Below are 17,392 nucleotides of genomic sequence, written 5' to 3'. Positions count from 1 at the left end.
GGTCCATCTCTAATTTGTGATATAGTTTTAATTGGCTGTGAACTTTTACTCGCTTGCTTCCTAAAATCCCCTATACCTTCACTCTCTATGACTATATGTTCTGATAACCTGCCATCCCTTATTCTGTTCCTTGTCATAAGGCTATCGTTGTAAAGATGGTCTGAGTTTAGGATTTCGAGAGGTTCTTTACCTATCTTCCATCTAGACATGACACATACCACTGTTCAGATGCTTAAGAAGAAACATCCCCTCCTCTCCTCACTTAAAGGCTAGGGGGAATGCCTCATCCCCACCCCTTGTTTAAAGGTGAAGGAAGAAAACCCTCTCTTCATCCAAGGGAATACTTTAGAGAAATACGTCCCCCCCAAAAAAAAAATCTCTACCCAGTAGAGTAATCACTGTCAGTCCTTGAATTGCTTGATTTTCTCCCACTCTTTGCTGATGCCCAGAGATCCACTAGCAACACATTCTTCTATCCTCAAAAAACACTCACTTGATTCTTCCACCCCCATTATCGTCCCATTCCCCTCGCTCTTGTCTCTTTCAGCCTTTTGTGGCTAAACTCTTTGAAAAGGCTAGCTACAATGATGCCTCCACTTCCTCTCCTCTCTTCCTTTCTTCTTACATCACTATAGTCTGGTTTCTGACCTCATCATTCAAACAAAACTGCTCTCTCCAAAGTTAACAACGATTTCTTGATTGCTAAATGAAATTTTCTTTTGTCAGTTGTCATTCTTCCTGATCTTTCTGTAGCCTGTGACACTAGTGATCCCTCTTCTCCTTGATATTCTTCTTATTACATTTTCATGGCACTGGTCTATACTGGCTCTCTACCTATCTGACCCCTCTTTCTCAGTTTCCTTAGCTAGATCATTATGGAGCATGCCCACTAACTGTGGATGTCCCACAGATCTCTATTCTGGACCTTCTTTTCTTCTATAGTATTTTGTTTGTTGATATCATCAACCCCCATTAATTCAATTATCTTTATACTGATAATTTTCAAATTTACTTATCTACCCCTAGCCTCTTTGCTGACTTCCAGTCTCCTATCTTCAATTGCCTATCAGATATTTTGAGCTCAGTATTCAGTAGACATCTTAAACTAAATGTGTACAAAATTAAACTCCATGCCTTTTTCCCCTTCCAAAGTTCTCTACTGTCAAGGGTACCACCATCATCCCATTCTCCCAACCTTGCAACTAGGTATAATTCTAAAATCCTCAGAATCACTTACCCCCCATATCCAATCCAAAGTCTATCAAGTTCATCTTTGAAACATATCTCAAATATGCTCCCTTCTCTCTGATACTACCACTACCCTGGTAGAGACCCTCATTTCCTCACATCTGGACTATTGCAACAGCCTACTGTTAGATTTCCCGGGAACAAGCCTCCCCACTCTAGTTCATCCTCCATTCAGGCATCAAAGTAATTTTAAAATAAAGTCTTTCCCAATACTTCTTAATTTCTTTGCCTTGTCTCTGTTGATTATTTCCTATGAATCCAATATATGGCTTGTTTGTACATATTTGCTTATATGTTGTTTCTCCCATCAGATTGTGAGCTCAGGAAGAGTAGGGACTATTTTTTGCCTTTCTTTGCATTTCCATTGCAAAGAATCTCAAGGAACATAGTTGAAGCTTAATACTTGATACTTACTGAATGACTCCTGTCATGTCTTTCTCAGGGTCTAAATAGGATTTCAAGGATCCTTCTGCAAATTCTTAGGTTGGGTAGAAGAATCTACCTCTTCTTGGTTTTGTGATTCTTCCTATTTCTCTTTAGACTAGTCTATTTCTTTGTGGTTTGGGTTTTTTTTTTGTCAGGACAATTGGGGTTAAGTGACTTGCCCAAGGTCACACAGCTGGTACATGTGTCAAGTGTCTGAAGCTGGATTTGAACTAAAGTCCTCCTGACTCCAGGGCTGGTCCTCTACTACTGTGCCACCTAGCTGCCCCTAGTCTGTTTCTAAATCCCATTGGGGTGTTTGCAGGGGCTATGGGTTTGTCTACCACCTGGAATTCTGCCATCTTCCCAATCCATTGTTCTACAAAGTCAAATCTCTATTCCTAAAGCATAGGTTTGATCATGTCACTACCCTGTAATTCACAAAGCCCCAAGAAATCCCTAATGTCTAGTGAATAAGATAAAATCAAAAAGCATTTATTACTATGTGCCAAGCATTATCCTAAATGCTGGGAATACAATGAGATGGTTAAAAAAAAAGAGCAATAACTGATTTCAAGGAGTTTCCACACACAAACGACTAAACAACTAAGTACAAAGAAAACAGATACAAGATAAATGAGAGATAATCAAGATATTGAAGGCACTAGCCTTAAAGGGGAAGATGGGATTCTAGGTAGAACTTGAAGGAAGCCATAAGACAGAGATGGTGGAAGAAAGATCTAGACACGGGAGAGAGCCAGTGAAAATGCCTGGGGTCAGGAGGTGGAGTATCTTGTGGGAGGAACAACAAGGAAGTCAGGGTCATCAGATCACAGAGTACCTGGAGGGGAGTAAAATATCTGAGAATTGGAAAAGTAGGAAGGGGCCTGATTTTGAAGAGCTTCTAAAGCCAGAGGATTTTTTATATTTGATTTTGGCAGTTATAGAAAACTCTTTTTGCATTTAAAGGTCTTCTTCTTCTAACTATCTTATCTTTCCAGTCTGATTATATATTAATCCAACTAATACATGATATATTTAACCAAATATCCTACTTACTAGCTCTTTTACCTTCCATTTCTGATGTCTGGTATCTGTCCCTGTGCCTAGAAAGCTCTCCTTCCCTTCAAGGGCCAGCCCAAGTGCCACCTGCTTCAAGGTAACTTTCACTCCTCTGCAACATATGGATATTACTTTCTGTTTATTTTGTGTAAATCCTGGATTTGTTTATTCATTAACATAGTGTGATTCCCAGTAGAATGTAAGCTCCTTTTGGAAGTCTCATTCTTGTTTGCATATCACCAATGTATTGCCAAAGTTCCTAGAACATCATACTAGGTGCTTCATATATGCTTACTGATTGACAATAAGAATTATGCATTAAGAAGATTAATTTCATATGTAGGACAGATGAGAAGAGACAAGGATGGAATCAGGGAAGTTAGGAGGACATTACAATACTGACAATGACAAGTAATGAGGGTTTGCCTGAACCAGGGAGGTAATAATAGGAATAGACAGGATGTGAAAGATAATACAGAATCAAAATTTTAAAATTATCAGATGGTAAGGTGAGGGAGAGTAGTTGAGGGTGAGAGGAATAAAACATGATGTAAAGGCCTAAGTCAGATAGACTTACAGAATACTGGTGCTATTAACAGAATCAGGGAGATGAAGAGAAGGAGAATATTGAGGGTGAGTAGGTAGGTATTGACATAAATTAAGAACATGCTGTGTTTGAGGCAAGGGTGGGACATCTAGCCAGGTGAAAATTTATAGGCAGTTAGAATTTAGGGTCCAGATCACAGGAGTGATGGATGAAGATTTGGGAATCATCTGCACAAAAGTGTAGATGAAGTGGTAGAAGTTCACCAAAGGACAGAATGTAAAGAGGGGGGAAATAAAGAAGAATGGTGATGGAGTCTTTTAAAGAATGGAAAAACCTGCCTTTAGAAAGTAAAAAGAAATGGGGCCAATGAATAATACAGAAAGGTAAATAAGCTGTTTTTCTTCTGAGAAATCTCCAAATCATCTGAAATCTCCAAGATTATTCTTTTGTAAACTGAAATTCAAGCTACATCTTCAATATTGAGAAGGTATGAGATCCTTTTAATGCCATATTCCCAAGAGCTCTCAGCAAGAAATGGGGATTTTCCTCTAGAGTGTGAATTTTTTATTATGAATATGCAAATGAATAGGACCATAAAGACAGAGACGATCAATGCCAGATGACTGCTCAATTAGAGATTATCTTGTCAAACCCTCTCCTCCTGGGAAGGAATTCACTTAACCATTCAAGGTAGTCTAGTATCTACATCCAATTCTAATACTGTGCAATAACATATGTACATGGAAATGGAATATTAGGCATACCAATCACACTACCCCATTCCTTGCATCCCTTTCTCCACCAAAAGAGAAACCCAATAAAGCAAGCTCTTTTACCTTAAATATGTGAATTGGGAGAAGATTGTGCATGTCAAGTATGTAGAGTTAATTTGAATTACCTGGGTTACTGATTCAAATATCCACCTCTGTTTGTTTCTATTAGCATATATGGGGTCTCAGTATCAGTACCATTGAGCTACAAAAGTCAGGCGGTGCTCTGGATTCCCCCATAGCCCTATCTAACAAAGACCATCCTGGCCTGAAAAGTATCCATTCAGAAACCTTACCAACTGAAGAGGGTCCGTGCTACTTTGCTTCTATGAAATATCTTCTCTAAACGATGAGCTTCTCTTCCCTACGTATGCAGCCTCAAAATGAGTTTGTATTACAGTGATTTAACTATGAGATTTGCAGGGGAGTAGAAGAGTTAGGAAAGGACCCAAAATTACAAATTCTGGTAAATAATCCTAATGGGAAACAAATAGGGTGAAGACCATTTTAAAATATAGGAGAGGTAGAAAAGCCTCCATTCCTCCAGAAGCCAAAGAGTTTTTAAATAAATGAAATAATAGTTATGAGGAGCTAAAATTTTCCATGAATTTCCCCCCACAATATTAATAGTTATTTGGGGGTGGTTGGGAGAGAAAGGTGTACTGCTCTTTATTTATGCATTATGTAAGTCTAAATTATATGATCCAAATATAGGTGGATTATATTCATTTCTTCTACCCTGGATCAGCAAGTTTTTCTTCAATAAAAATAACATTTTTGGTACACTTGTCAGACCAAAGACATAGCAAATGTATTCTTCTGATCAGGACTTTGCACCAAATGTCTTGTTTTTCCTTTATAAAAAGAAAGAACTTATTCACATAATGGACATTCTCCAAGTAAGTCAAGCAAGACTGAGAAATCATCTTACATCCCTCAGCAAACAACGATAATAACAAATTCAAATCTCCAAGTTATGTCTCCAAGCTTTGAGAGGAGAAGAAAATATATATTTGATTTGTAATGATTTATAACTTGCTATATTAATGTAAAACATTAAATGATGACAGACACTTCCTTATTTTGTTTTATTATAACATCAAAGTTGTTAGTTACAGAAGAGATAGAACTAGAGCTAAACAAATGGCTTTAATTGTTTAAATATCATTGTCTTACATTTTCCTACATTGCTATAAGTATGAAGAAGTCGTATACATGCACTTCATGTTTGCAATTCAGATGTATAACTTGTGGCTGTTTGGGGTTTTTTGCTGATTGGTCTATTTGTTCATATTTTTTTTAATCTGATGACTGTAGAATTCTATTCATTATCATTAACTGTGAGGAAACTCTTAACACTAAGACTGGGACCCTGCTTTTTTCTTCTGGAATTTTCTGAATTGAGATTGTATTGTCACAGCTGCACGTTCTGTCTCTGGTGCATCCATGTCGATCTGAAATTCCTCTTGAATTTTCTTTTGTCCATCTGTCTCAAGAAAACAAACAAGGAAATAATTGAACTTAAAATAATATGACAGCAGACCCTGAAGCCAAGACAGATTTGGAAAGCAAAATGAAATTCAGGGGAATTATTTTGATCATAATCAGAAGACAGGCTGGGTATTGTTACTACAAAGAGGAGAAGATACACCCAGGGGGTAATATTCAGGTACAAAATTTTCACATTTAATATTTTCCTTTTTATGTGATGTCAAGTATTTCTGTATTTATAATTGTCACATTTGAATGAAAGTGTATTTATATTCCCAGAACTCCTTAGGAACATTTTATTATACTAAATAGTTTAGTCAAGAAAGATTTATTTTTTTAAATCCCAAATATCAAGCTTTTGACAAAATAGAACACTCATTATTTAAAAAAAAAAACACTAGAAAGCATAGGAAAAAAGAACTTTCCTTAAAATGACGAGGCGTATCTATCCAAAACCATCAGCAAGCATTATCTGTAATGGAGATAAGCTAGAAGCCTGCCCAATAAGATCATAGAGGAAGCAATGATGTTCATTATCACCACTATTATTCTATATTATACTAGAAATGCTAGCTACAGCAATAAGACAAGGCAAATAAATTGAAGGCATTAGAATAAGCAATGAGAAAACAAAACTATCACTCTTTGAAGTCAAACGATATCCTTAGAGAATCCTAGAGAATCAGCTAAAAAACTAATTGAAATAATTCACAACTTTAACAAAGTTGCAGAATATAAATTAAACCTACATAACTCATCAGTATTTCTATATATTATCAACAAAGTCCAGAAAAAAACAGAAAGGAAGAGACATTCCATTTAAAATACTGCAGACAATATAAAAAACTTGGGAGACTTCCTGCCAAGACAAATCTAGGAAATATATGAACACAATTATAAAACACTTTTCACACAAATAAAGTCAAATTAAACAATTGGAAAAATATTAATTGCTCATGGGTAAACTTAGCCAACATAATAAAAATAACAATTCTACTAAAATTAATTTAATTATTCAGTGTCTTGCCAATTAAACTACCAAAAAGTATTTGACAGAGCTAGCAAAATAATAATAATAAAGTTCATCTGGAAGAACAAAAGATCAAGGCCAAGAAGTATAGTAGTGGATCAGTGGAATAAATTAGGTACCTATTACACAGTAACAAATAATCATAGTATTCTAGTGTTTGATAAGCCCAAAGATCAAAGCTTTTGGGAGAACTCACTATTTGACAAATATCCTGGAAAAACTGGAAAGCAATTTGACAGAAACTAGATATGGACCAACATTTCACAATGTATGCCAAGATAAGGTCAAAGTGGGTACGCGATTTAGACATAAAAAGTGATATCATAAGTAAATTAGGGGAGCATGGAAATTTTTACCTGTTAGATCTATGGATAAAGGAAGAATTGATGACTAAACAAAAAATAGAGAGGATCATGGGAAACAAAAAGGATAATTTTGATTACATGAATTTAAAAGTTTTTACACAAACAAAATCACTGCAGCCATGATTTTAAAAATGAAGCAGATAGCTGGGGGAGGAGGAATGGGGAATTAAAAATCAAGTTTCTCTGGTAATGGCATAATTCCTTAAATATATAGGGAATTGAGTCAAATTTATAAATCTATGAGTCATTCCCCAATTGATAAATTACCAAAGGATATCACAGGCAGTTTTCAGAAGAGATCAAAGCTATCTATAGTCATGTGATTAGAGAATCTGTATTGATTAGAGAAATGAAATCACTATTGATTAGAGAAATGAAAATTACTATTGATTAGAGAAATGAAAACAACTCTGAGGTACCACCTCATACCTAGAAGATTGGCTAACATGACAGGAAAGGAAAATAACAAATATTGAAGGGGATATAGAAAAATGTGGACACTAATGCATCGTTGGTTGAGTTGAGAACTAGTCCGACCATTCTGGAGAATAATTTGGAATTATGCCCAAAGGGCTATAAAACTGTACATACCCTTTGATGTAGCAACACCACAACTAATTCTGCATCCCAAAGAGATCAAAGAAAAAGGAAACGAACCTATACGTACAAAATATTTGTAGCAGCTCTTTTTGTGTTAGAGAAGAATTGGAAATTGAGGGTATGCCCATCAATTGGAGAATGACTAAACAAGTTGTGTTATATGATTATGATGGAATACTGCTGTTCTATAAGAAATGACAAGCAGTATGGTTTCAGAAAAACCTGGGAAGTCTTATATAAACTGATGCAGATAGAGATGAGCATAACCAGGAGAACATTGTACACAGTAACAGCCAGGAGAATTTAGCAGTTGAGATCATTAGTAACTTTGGAGTGCGAAGTAGAATGGTAGGTTGGAAGCTAGATTGAAATGGATAGAAATGAATTAGTATCAGGAAAACTGAGAGAATTTGAGGCAAAGAACAGAGGCAACTTTTTCTAGGAATTTGACTAGGAAAGGCAGAAGAAATCTAAGATAACTTGAAGAGATGGCATGGTCCACTTAAGGTTTTACAACGATAAAGGAGACCTGAGTATATTTGTTGGTAGAAGGAAAGAATCAGTGAGTAAGGAAAGATTAATGATAAGAGATAGCAACTGACTGAAGGGGCAAGATCCCAGAGATCAGATATTATAGCTTCAAGGGGGCCTCTTGGGAGACAGAGCAAAGATGGTCTAATAGTAAGAAGAAATACAGCTAAACTCCTTCCACCGAGATATAGAAAATATTCCAGACTGAGTCTTGATCAGGAAATTCAAGAAAAAAATCATGAGTCATTTTTTTCCAACCAGGTTAGCATAGACGCATAAGCATAGAGGTCTGAGGTGAGGAGCATGCCTCATGGAGCATAGCAGCCTGCAGGAAATGAAAAAGGACCAAGGCTGGATATCAGGAAAAGGAGAGCTCCCAAATCCAAAAAGTAGGCCAAATTCTGGCAATATCATTCAAGGGTGCTGGAGGAGAAGGTGCCAACTTGCAGCTCTGTTGATCAGTACCTCAGTTCCAAGTGCCAAGACTCGAACCCAAGCCAGAAATTCAGAGCTCAGACCAAAAGAAAAGCAATCAGACTTTGTCTCATATCAGACCACTTTGGGAGCACTGAAAATTTGCAGGCCCCTAACCTGAACTGTTCTTGAGATCCTGGAATTATACACAATCAACTAACTCCCAAGAAAGCATAAGCACCCAAGAGGACATAAGCTCAGCCCAAGCATTCCCTTTAAAGTGCACAGAGCCTGACTTTAACATAAAGTCTAAAGCCTGGAAGAATGAACAAAGAAAGAATCCTATCATAAAGACCTAATATGGTGACAAGGTCACTCAAGACATAATTCCAAAATAAGAGACTTCCTCCAAAATATCTACAAGCAAGCCTAAAAGAAAAGTTGAGGCACAAGTTCATCTAGAATTCATGGAAGAAATGTAAAGTTTGTTTTAAAGATTAAAAAAATTAATTAAAATGTAAAAGAAAATAAGAATAAAAAATTATTTTAATTAAAATTAAAATCAAATGAGAGTGCTAAAGAAAAATTTAGAAATGAGACTGATAGAAGAAAGAACTGGAAAAAGAATTAATACCTTGGAACAAGAGTTATAAAACCTCTCTCATACACACACTCAAAAGAACCCACATTCCTTGAAAATCAGAGTGGACCAAAGAGAAGTTAATGTATCTCATGGTAAAAACAAATGACCTTTAAAAAAGCAGAGGAAAAAGAGAAAAATTAAGAATCATTAGACTACCTGAAAGCCATAACCAAAAAAGAGCGCCTAGAAATCAAATTTCAAGATAGTTTCAAAAAGCTTCCCAGATCTTTTAGAATCAAAGGGCAAAGTGAAAATGGAAAGAATCCATTAGTCACTCCATGAAGGAAACCCTTACCCTGATACAGCTTCCTCCCCACAGACAACCCATACACACAATCTATGTGCAGCTTTCTGGCATAGGGCCAATAAAAAGCCCAAGCCACATGGACTTGTTGCCTCTGAAATCTGGTGACTTCCTGATACCATACAACTTGCTGATGACTGACTGACTGGACACATTTCTAGATAGACGTGATGGGGACCACATCCAGAGAAGCCAACTGCCACTGCATCCTTGCTATATATTATTGTTGCATATCCTTGTAGTGTTAGGGCAAAGCAAACCTCCTCCTTTGTTAAGTGTTCAATGACTCATAAGTGCTTCATTTTGTCCCAACATTGAACCTGAACAGAGGGCACTGGGTTTACTCTACAACATTTGGCAGTCATCAGGGTTGGATGAAATGACACATTTTCTTTTTTTAATCTTTATTTTGTTCTATTTTTTACACTTATCAATTTTTTGGGAAAAAAATTGTTTTGTACATGGGGCATAACATTATAAACTCAAGACAACTCAGACAAAAAGGTTAATTCCTGCATCTATCATTTGTTTACAAAAAGTTTATATTTAACGTCCATCCAATCAAAACCAATAAGCTCTCTCCCTTGAAACGTTATCCAAAATTTTCCAAGAAGACCTCTGAATTTCATGTTTGTCCAAGAATGTCCTCAGAATGCCCTGTCAAAGATTAGATGGCAGAATAAAAGCCCCATGGGAAATAATAAGGGAAAAGAAAATGGGGGAGAAGCTATTCAAACTGTGTTTTCTTCACATGTGGCTTATTGTCTCCTCCTCAGACTTGTCAAAAACTACCCTGGCCTACCAAGTTTCCTTGTTGTCGGCCCACAAAGCCCCCTTGGCCTCATTTACCACCTGCTTGGCCACCAAACTTTCATGGCCACTGCCACAACGGCCTTCAAAGCCACTGGGCTTGGTCCAGTCTAGAGTTACTTTGCTTCCACAAATCTCCTGAAGTCCATAAAACTTAACCCTTTAAACAATCTTCTCTGTGACTATCTTGGCACCAATAGAACTGTGAAAGAAATCTTTCAATTCTTCTTCTGTCATATCTTCAGACAGATCTTTGCTGAACAAAATTTTGTAGGACTGGATCCTTGGGGCTGCATTAGTTAACTAATATCCCTTTAACTCCAACCTGATCGCTCTGCCTTCCATTTCTATATTGTCACAGGAATTCAAAACTTTTTTTGCATTGTCCACAAAGGCAAATTAAATGAATGCAAATCCTTTAGGTTGGCATTGGTTGTTTGGGAGCAAGCTGATTGATGCTACCTTCTCAAACACTACCTGGAGACTTTCTTCTGAGGCACCGTAGGCAAGATTATTTAGCAACAGCATCTTGGGTCTGCCACCTTGTTGTTATTCCTGCTCCAGGAATTATTCTTCCCACCTCTTGAACTCTCTTGTCCTTGACTTTTCTCTCCTGTGTAGTCCAGAATGAATACCCAACCATTAATCTCAGCTCCCTATTTCTCTTGTGAGGTCTTAAATCGCTTCAGTCTTAAATTCAATGTAGGCAATTCCTTTACATGTCTCATCCTTTGGTATAGATCAGTCTAAACTCAATACCACCTTTAAACACTTCCTTGAGTTCCTCCTGAGTTACTTTATAAGGCAGATTCTTAATAAAGAGCATCTTTCCATTTTGATTTATTTTTGGCTTTTTTAGTTTCATTTCAGAGCAAGGACTTTGTAGTCACTGAATTCCAGACCTTTTTCCATGTCTTCAGCTGATTCAAATTCCACATAGCCACATTTCCTAGTGGTGCCAATTAAGATGTCCAATATGAAAGGTTCTTTTTTGCAAAAAAGTCCATAATGTCAGATTTCAGCTCAGAAGCAGTATTGTTGAAGTTCATGTTACCAATGAAGAGACTGAAATTTGTAGATGCTTCAGTTTCCAATTTCTATGTCTTAGCTTCAAGGGATTTCTGTTTGCTCATTTCTTTTTTCTTCTTTCGTGGTGCTTCTTTGGCACTTCCTCTTCTTCCTCCTCATCTTCCTCCTCCTCTCCGATTCCTCGGCTTTCTCAACTTCCCCAGGGGCAGCTTTCACAGAAGCAGCCTTTCTTTTGGCAGGCAGGTGTGGTATCTACAGTTTCTTCTTCATCACCCTCGTCATTATCATCTTCTTCCTCATCCTCTTACACGGCATCCTCAGAGATTTGTTTGGCTAGAGCTGCTCCCATTTTTGTGGCTTTGGATGGCTCAAATTCTTCATCTTCTTCATCTTTATGGTCCTTCTTATCAGATTCACTGTCTTCTTTCTTGGCAGTCTTCCCATTTTTTGCATTGTTGGGGGAGGAGGCAGGGAAGGCTACTGGTTTTGCTGGATTGCTAGATTTAGCTGACTTACCCTTCTTGCCTGATGCGATAACAGCTTTTGACACTTTCTTGGCAGGGACCATGGCTGCCTTTTTACCAAGAGTCATAACTGCTTTCTTGGCAGGTGAGGTGGCAGCGATGGCTTTTTTGGCTGCTGGTACTTCCTTCATAAGTGTAATCATGGTCTTCTTGCTCTTCTTCTAAGGGACCACTACTTCTTCTCCACTGCTTTCTGCTTCATCTCTGGACCTATCCTCACTCTCACTCTCTTCTATCTCCTTAGGGAGTGGAGCCATTTTCTTTGGCTTACCCTGATTTGTAGAAGCCTTCCTGAGCTTCATCATAGTGGCAGTGCATGAGTAGGATGCAGGTATATTGGTAGAGGTCCAGGCAACATCTGGTGGTGGAGAGCACAGGGAGGAGTCTGTCTTCCAGCAGCTCTTTGTTGGCAGAGACCAAGACTGAGTCTTTAATTTCTGAATGAGCTATTATAGTTTTCAAGGAATACATTACCTGGATAAAGTTTACTACTTTGCATTTTAAGTTGTTTATTTTCCTTGCAATTATTTCTGCAGGACTTTTTATTTCAGTTTTTATCTCTTGCATCATTTCTTCAAGGTATTCAAGTGAGGAAAGCATATTTTTTTCTCTGAGTCTCCTCTGATTTAGGAGATTTGCAATGTTGTTTGATACTAGTTACTTTGATTTTTTTCTTCTCTTCAGCTTTCGTTCCTGAATTGAGGTTTTGTGCCAGGGCCCATTTCTGCCTTCTGCTGTACTTTTGAACACTGTGGTTGGCCCTTCTTGGTCTCACCCTTGGTCCCCTATGTTTCTGTGCTGACCTCTACCCCTCCAGGTAAGGCCTTTGCCCAGCGTCTTTGAGGGTCACAGTAATAGATCTTCAGGAACCCCTCTGGAATCTCAGAATGGTTGCCAATGACATCTATGATGCTTGTCTTGGTGTATTCCAGCCTGAGCACTGGTCCCTGCAACTATAATATCACTTCCGTATCCCTTCTAAGGTTCTCACCTTATGGCTTTCAGACTAGTATGTAGATATTTAATCAGCTGATCCTTCACCTGGAAGATGGTCATCTAACCAAGAGACAGTGTACCTTCAGAAAGGGTAGAGAAAAGGCTGACATGGTGTTTGTTGCCCAACAACTCAAGAAGAAATGCCAGGAGTAGAACAGAGACCTGTACAAAATGTTCGTCAATCTAACCAAGTTCCTTGACACTGTCGGTCATGAGGGCATAGCAAAATGTGGTTGCCCAAAAAAGTTCTTCAGTATTGTATGCTAGTTTCATAACAGCATGTGTGCACAGGTTCTGGATACTGGCCGGTGTTCTTGTACTTTCCCAGTATAATAACAATGCTACTTTCTACTACTGTGGCTGTGTAAGGCCAATAACACCAGCACATGAGAGGGCTACTAGCACAATTCTTTGATCTGCTCTTCTAAGGAAAACAACTTTAAGGGGTGAACAATCTCACTTTAATTAAACATACATATAGCATTCACTTAGTTCAGGGGAAAAAGTCAGCACTCTGACCTTCAGAGAAAACACAAAAAGAAATTATGAGTAGAAATTATATAAACAGAGCAAATAACACAAATCAACAGACAGGCTTCTGCCTGACCATAGCAATATATAAATAGAAACCAGAGAAGAAAGCACCAACATCTGGGTTTTCAAAGCCAGAGGCTCCTTAACAGCTACACAGAGTCTCCACACCACCACTCTTCCAATGAGTGGACCCCAAAGCAAAATGCTAGCCTCTGAGTATATATATGCTTCTTCAGGGTCAGAGGGCATCACAACAAGGTGACTCAAACCCATGTGACTTAGGCCTTCTCACAAGTTAAGCAGGTCATCAAAGACTCCTGATTCAATTAAAGACTCTTGATTGAAATAAAGGCAAGACTCAAAGGCACTTGATTGCCTCAGTGCTGAGAAGCACTCTAAAACAAAAGACAACAAAAAGTCCCACTTCACTTGCCATTACACCCAGTCAACAATGGAGTGAAGCAAGGCTGTGTGCTTGTTCCCATGCTTTTTAGCACGACATTTTCAGCAATCCATTTTCAGCTTCAAAGAGGACAGACATGGCATTAAGGTCAGTTGCTGTGCTGATAATAAATTATTTAACTTTAAAAGGTAAACCAAGACTAAAGTGGAGAGAGAATTGGTACACAACTTTTTGTTCACAGATGATCGTGCACTCAATGCAGCCTCTGAAGGTGAGATGCAACAGAGTATGGATTGATTCTCTGTCACTTGTTCTAATTTTGGCCTAACAATTAGCACCAAGGAAACAGAGTTTCTCTGCCAGCCAGCACCACACCATCCATGTAGAAATTTTAAATGCTGTGGATAAGTTCACATACGTTGGCAGTATACTTTCCAGGGATGTACACATACATGATGAGATTGATGCACACATTCCAGAGCTAGCTCTGCATTTGGGAGGCTCCAAAAGAAGAGGTACTAGGCAGCCTACAAGACTGAAGGTCTACAGAGCCATTGTGCTCATCTCATCATTGTATGCCTGTGAAATCTGGACAACATACCAGTGCCAACCCAGGCAACTAAGTCACTTCCATTTGAATTCTCTTAGGACGATTCTAAAGATCACCTGGCAAGATAAGGTACCAAATACTGATGTCCTTTCTTGAACTGGACTGCCAAGCATTCAAACTCTACTACAGAGAATGCAACCTCGATGGGTTGGCCACGTTGTTCCAAAGTCAAATGTATATTTTGCCTAAAAGACTATTTAAAAGAGAACTCACACAAGGCAGCCACTCACGTGGTGATCAGAAGGAATAAAGGATATTCTCAAGGTCTCCCTTAAGAACTTTGGTAGTGATTGTGAGACATGGGAGCCCCCTAACACAGGATCATCCAGCATGGCATGCCAGCATCAAAGAAGGTGCTGTGCTCTATGAGCAAAGCAGAATTATGGTAGCACAAAAGAAATGTGAGAAGGAGAGGATTCTGGGAAGATGGCAGAGTAGCTCAGAAAATTCCAAGCTCTCAAGATTTTCCCCACAAAAGATTTGAAATAGCACCTTAGGGCAAACAAAGTGGGGTGGAGCAAAGAACAATAGGGGCACAACCAGGATCTTCCAGGCACAGTCTGAGAAGATCTGAAGAAGAACCCCAGTACTGGGTTTGGTCCCAGTGAGGAGTAAACACCTCCAGGCTAGGTTCCGTTTTAACAACAAGCAGTGAGCCCTGGGGTTCATTGGTTTGAGAGGTTGCCTTGGCCCCAGCCACAGGAACTTTTTACCACAGGATAGTGAGGGGAGTCGTGTCTTTGAGCCCAAGAAGATTGAGGGAACCTCTCCTGATGGGGAACGTCAGACCCAGTTGTGCTGTGAAGAGCAATGGGAGCAAGAAGGAACCAACACATGCCCAGTGAGTGTAGAAGCAGTGGAGCAGAAAGCTCCTGGCTGTGGGCACTTACAGAAGGTTGGAGGTTTGGCTTTGGTTCCAGGCTAGAGTGAACTGAAGATCTGGGGCAAGAGGCACCATTTCCCATACCCTAGGGCTAGAGGTAATTATAAAAAATCAAGTTATTACCACAAAAAAAAATGCACATGCAAAGGAGAAAGAATCCAACCACAGAAACCTATTGCGGGAATAGAGATGACCGGGGTTCATCTTCAGAGGAGGACGTTGAAGAAAAGAAATCTCCAAAGAGTAATGTTAAATGGTCACTTGCCCAAAAAGAATTTATAGAAGATCTTTAAAAAGACTTTAAAAATCAAATGACAGAGATGGAGGAAAAACTAAAAAAAATAAAATGAAATAAAATAATCCAAGAAAAACAAGAAAGTTATGAAAGGAAAATCAACCAATTAGAAGAGGAGATCCAGAATCTCAAGCAGGAAAATTACACCTTGAAAATTAAAATTGGGGGGCGGAGCCAAGATGGCAGTTGGAAAGCAGGGACTAGCGTGAGCTCCCTGCCAAATCCCTCCAAAAACCTATAAAAACTGGCTCTGAACCAATTCTAGAAGTGCAGAACTCAAAAAATAGCAGAGGGAAGCAGGGCTCCAGCCCAGGACAGCCTGGATGGTTGCTAGGTGAGGTCTATCCCACACAGGGCTGGGAGCAGAGTCCAGCATGGGCCACGCGGACCAACCAGAGCAGGAGCCAGGTGGAACGGGCCCTAGCGCCCTGAATCAGTGAGCTGCAGCGTTACCAGACTTCTCAACCCACAAACACCAAAGACAACAGAGTAGGTTAGTGGGCAAACCTGCTGGGGACAAGGTGGTAGAGTTCCTGGTTCAGCCACCACCCCAGGGGCAGCAGAGGTGGGGCAGCTGCAGAAGTACAGCTGCAATTGCTTCCGGCCCCAGGCCCACCTGGTGGGAGGAATTAAGTGGTGGATCAGAGCAGGAGTGCACAGCCTGCTGAAGATCTGAGTCCAGTCTGGGTTGGGGGTTCTTGGGGAAGGAGGAGTGCTGGTGCGGCAGAGCTGGCACATCCCATCAAGCTTGGAACAAAGTACTCTTTACTCTACAAGCAGTCATACCTCGCTGAAAAACTCAAGGGTCAAGTACGTTGGCTGGGAACATAGCCAGGCAGTGAAAACGCACTCAGATTCAGTCTCAGACTTTGGAATCTTTCTTTGGTCACAAAGAAGACCAAAACATACAGCCAGAAGAAGTTAACAAAGTCAAAGAGCGTACAACAAAAGCCTCCAAGAAAAACATGAACTAGTCCCAGGCCATGGAAGAGCTCAAAAAGGATTTGGAAAAGCAAGTTAGAGAAGTAGAGGAAAAATTGGGAAGAGAAATGAGAAGGATGCGAGAAAACCATGAAAAACAAGTCAATGACTTCCTAAAGGAGACCCAAAAAAATACTGAAAAATATATTGAAGAAAACAATACCTTAAAAAATAGACTAACTCAAATGGCAAAAGAGCTCCAAAAAGCCAGTGAGGAGAAGAATGGCCTGAAAGACAAAATTACCCAAATGGAAAAGAAGGTCCAAAAGACCACTGAAGAAAATACCACATTAAAATTAGATTGGAGCAAGTGGAAGCTAGTGACTTTATGAGAAATCAAGATATTACAAAAACAGAAACAAAGGAATGAAAAAGTGGAAGACAATGTGAAATATCTCATTGGAAAAACCACGGACCTGGAAAATAGATCCAGGAGAGATAATTTAAAAATTATTGGACTACCTGAAAGCCATGATCAAAAAAAGAGCCTAGATATCATCTTCCAAGAAATTATCAAAGAGAACTGCCCCGATATTCTAGAGCCACAGGGCAAAATAGAAATTGAAAGGATCCACAGATTGCCTCCTCAAATAGATCCCAAAAAAAAATCTCCTAGGAATATTGTCACCAAATTCCAGAGCTCCCAGATCAAGGAGAAAATACTGCAAGCAGCCAGAAAGAAACAATTTGAGTATTGTGGAAACACAATCAGAATAACCTAAGATCTAGCACCTTCTACACTAAGAGATCGAAGGGCTTGGAATAGGATATTCCGGAGGTCAGTGGAGCTAGGATTAAAACCAAGAATCACTACCCAGCAAAACTGAGTATCATGCTCCAAGGCAAAATATGGACTTTTAATAAAATAGAGGACTTTCAAGCTTTCTCAGTGAAAAGAC

The 17,392-nt window shown here is 39.1% G+C and overlaps 1 protein-coding gene and 1 pseudogene across 1 annotated transcript; both read right to left on the bottom strand.

The window, feature by feature from the left end:
- Positions 1-5,346: 5,346 nt before the first annotated feature.
- On the bottom strand, positions 5,347-10,057 carry PCP4 (Purkinje cell protein 4). The gene is made up of 2 exons (XM_036744149.1): positions 9,962-10,057; positions 5,347-5,540 (listed from the first exon to the last, which is right to left on the bottom strand). The coding sequence occupies exons 1-2, from the start codon at positions 10,055-10,057 to the stop codon at positions 5,409-5,411; spliced, it is 228 nt and encodes a 75-aa protein (XP_036600044.1). The 3' UTR covers positions 5,347-5,408.
- Positions 10,058-10,209: 152 nt separating this feature from the next.
- On the bottom strand, positions 10,210-12,096 carry LOC118837216 (annotated as a pseudogene).
- Between the last annotated feature and the right edge of the window lie 5,296 nt (positions 12,097-17,392).

This window comes from Trichosurus vulpecula, chromosome 2 (assembly GCF_011100635.1).
Source record: "Trichosurus vulpecula isolate mTriVul1 chromosome 2, mTriVul1.pri, whole genome shotgun sequence".
Lineage (NCBI taxonomy): Eukaryota > Metazoa > Chordata > Mammalia > Diprotodontia > Phalangeridae > Trichosurus > Trichosurus vulpecula.
The sequence above is the reverse complement of the archived record's forward strand: the minus strand, read 5'-3'. Positions and strand labels throughout refer to the sequence as shown.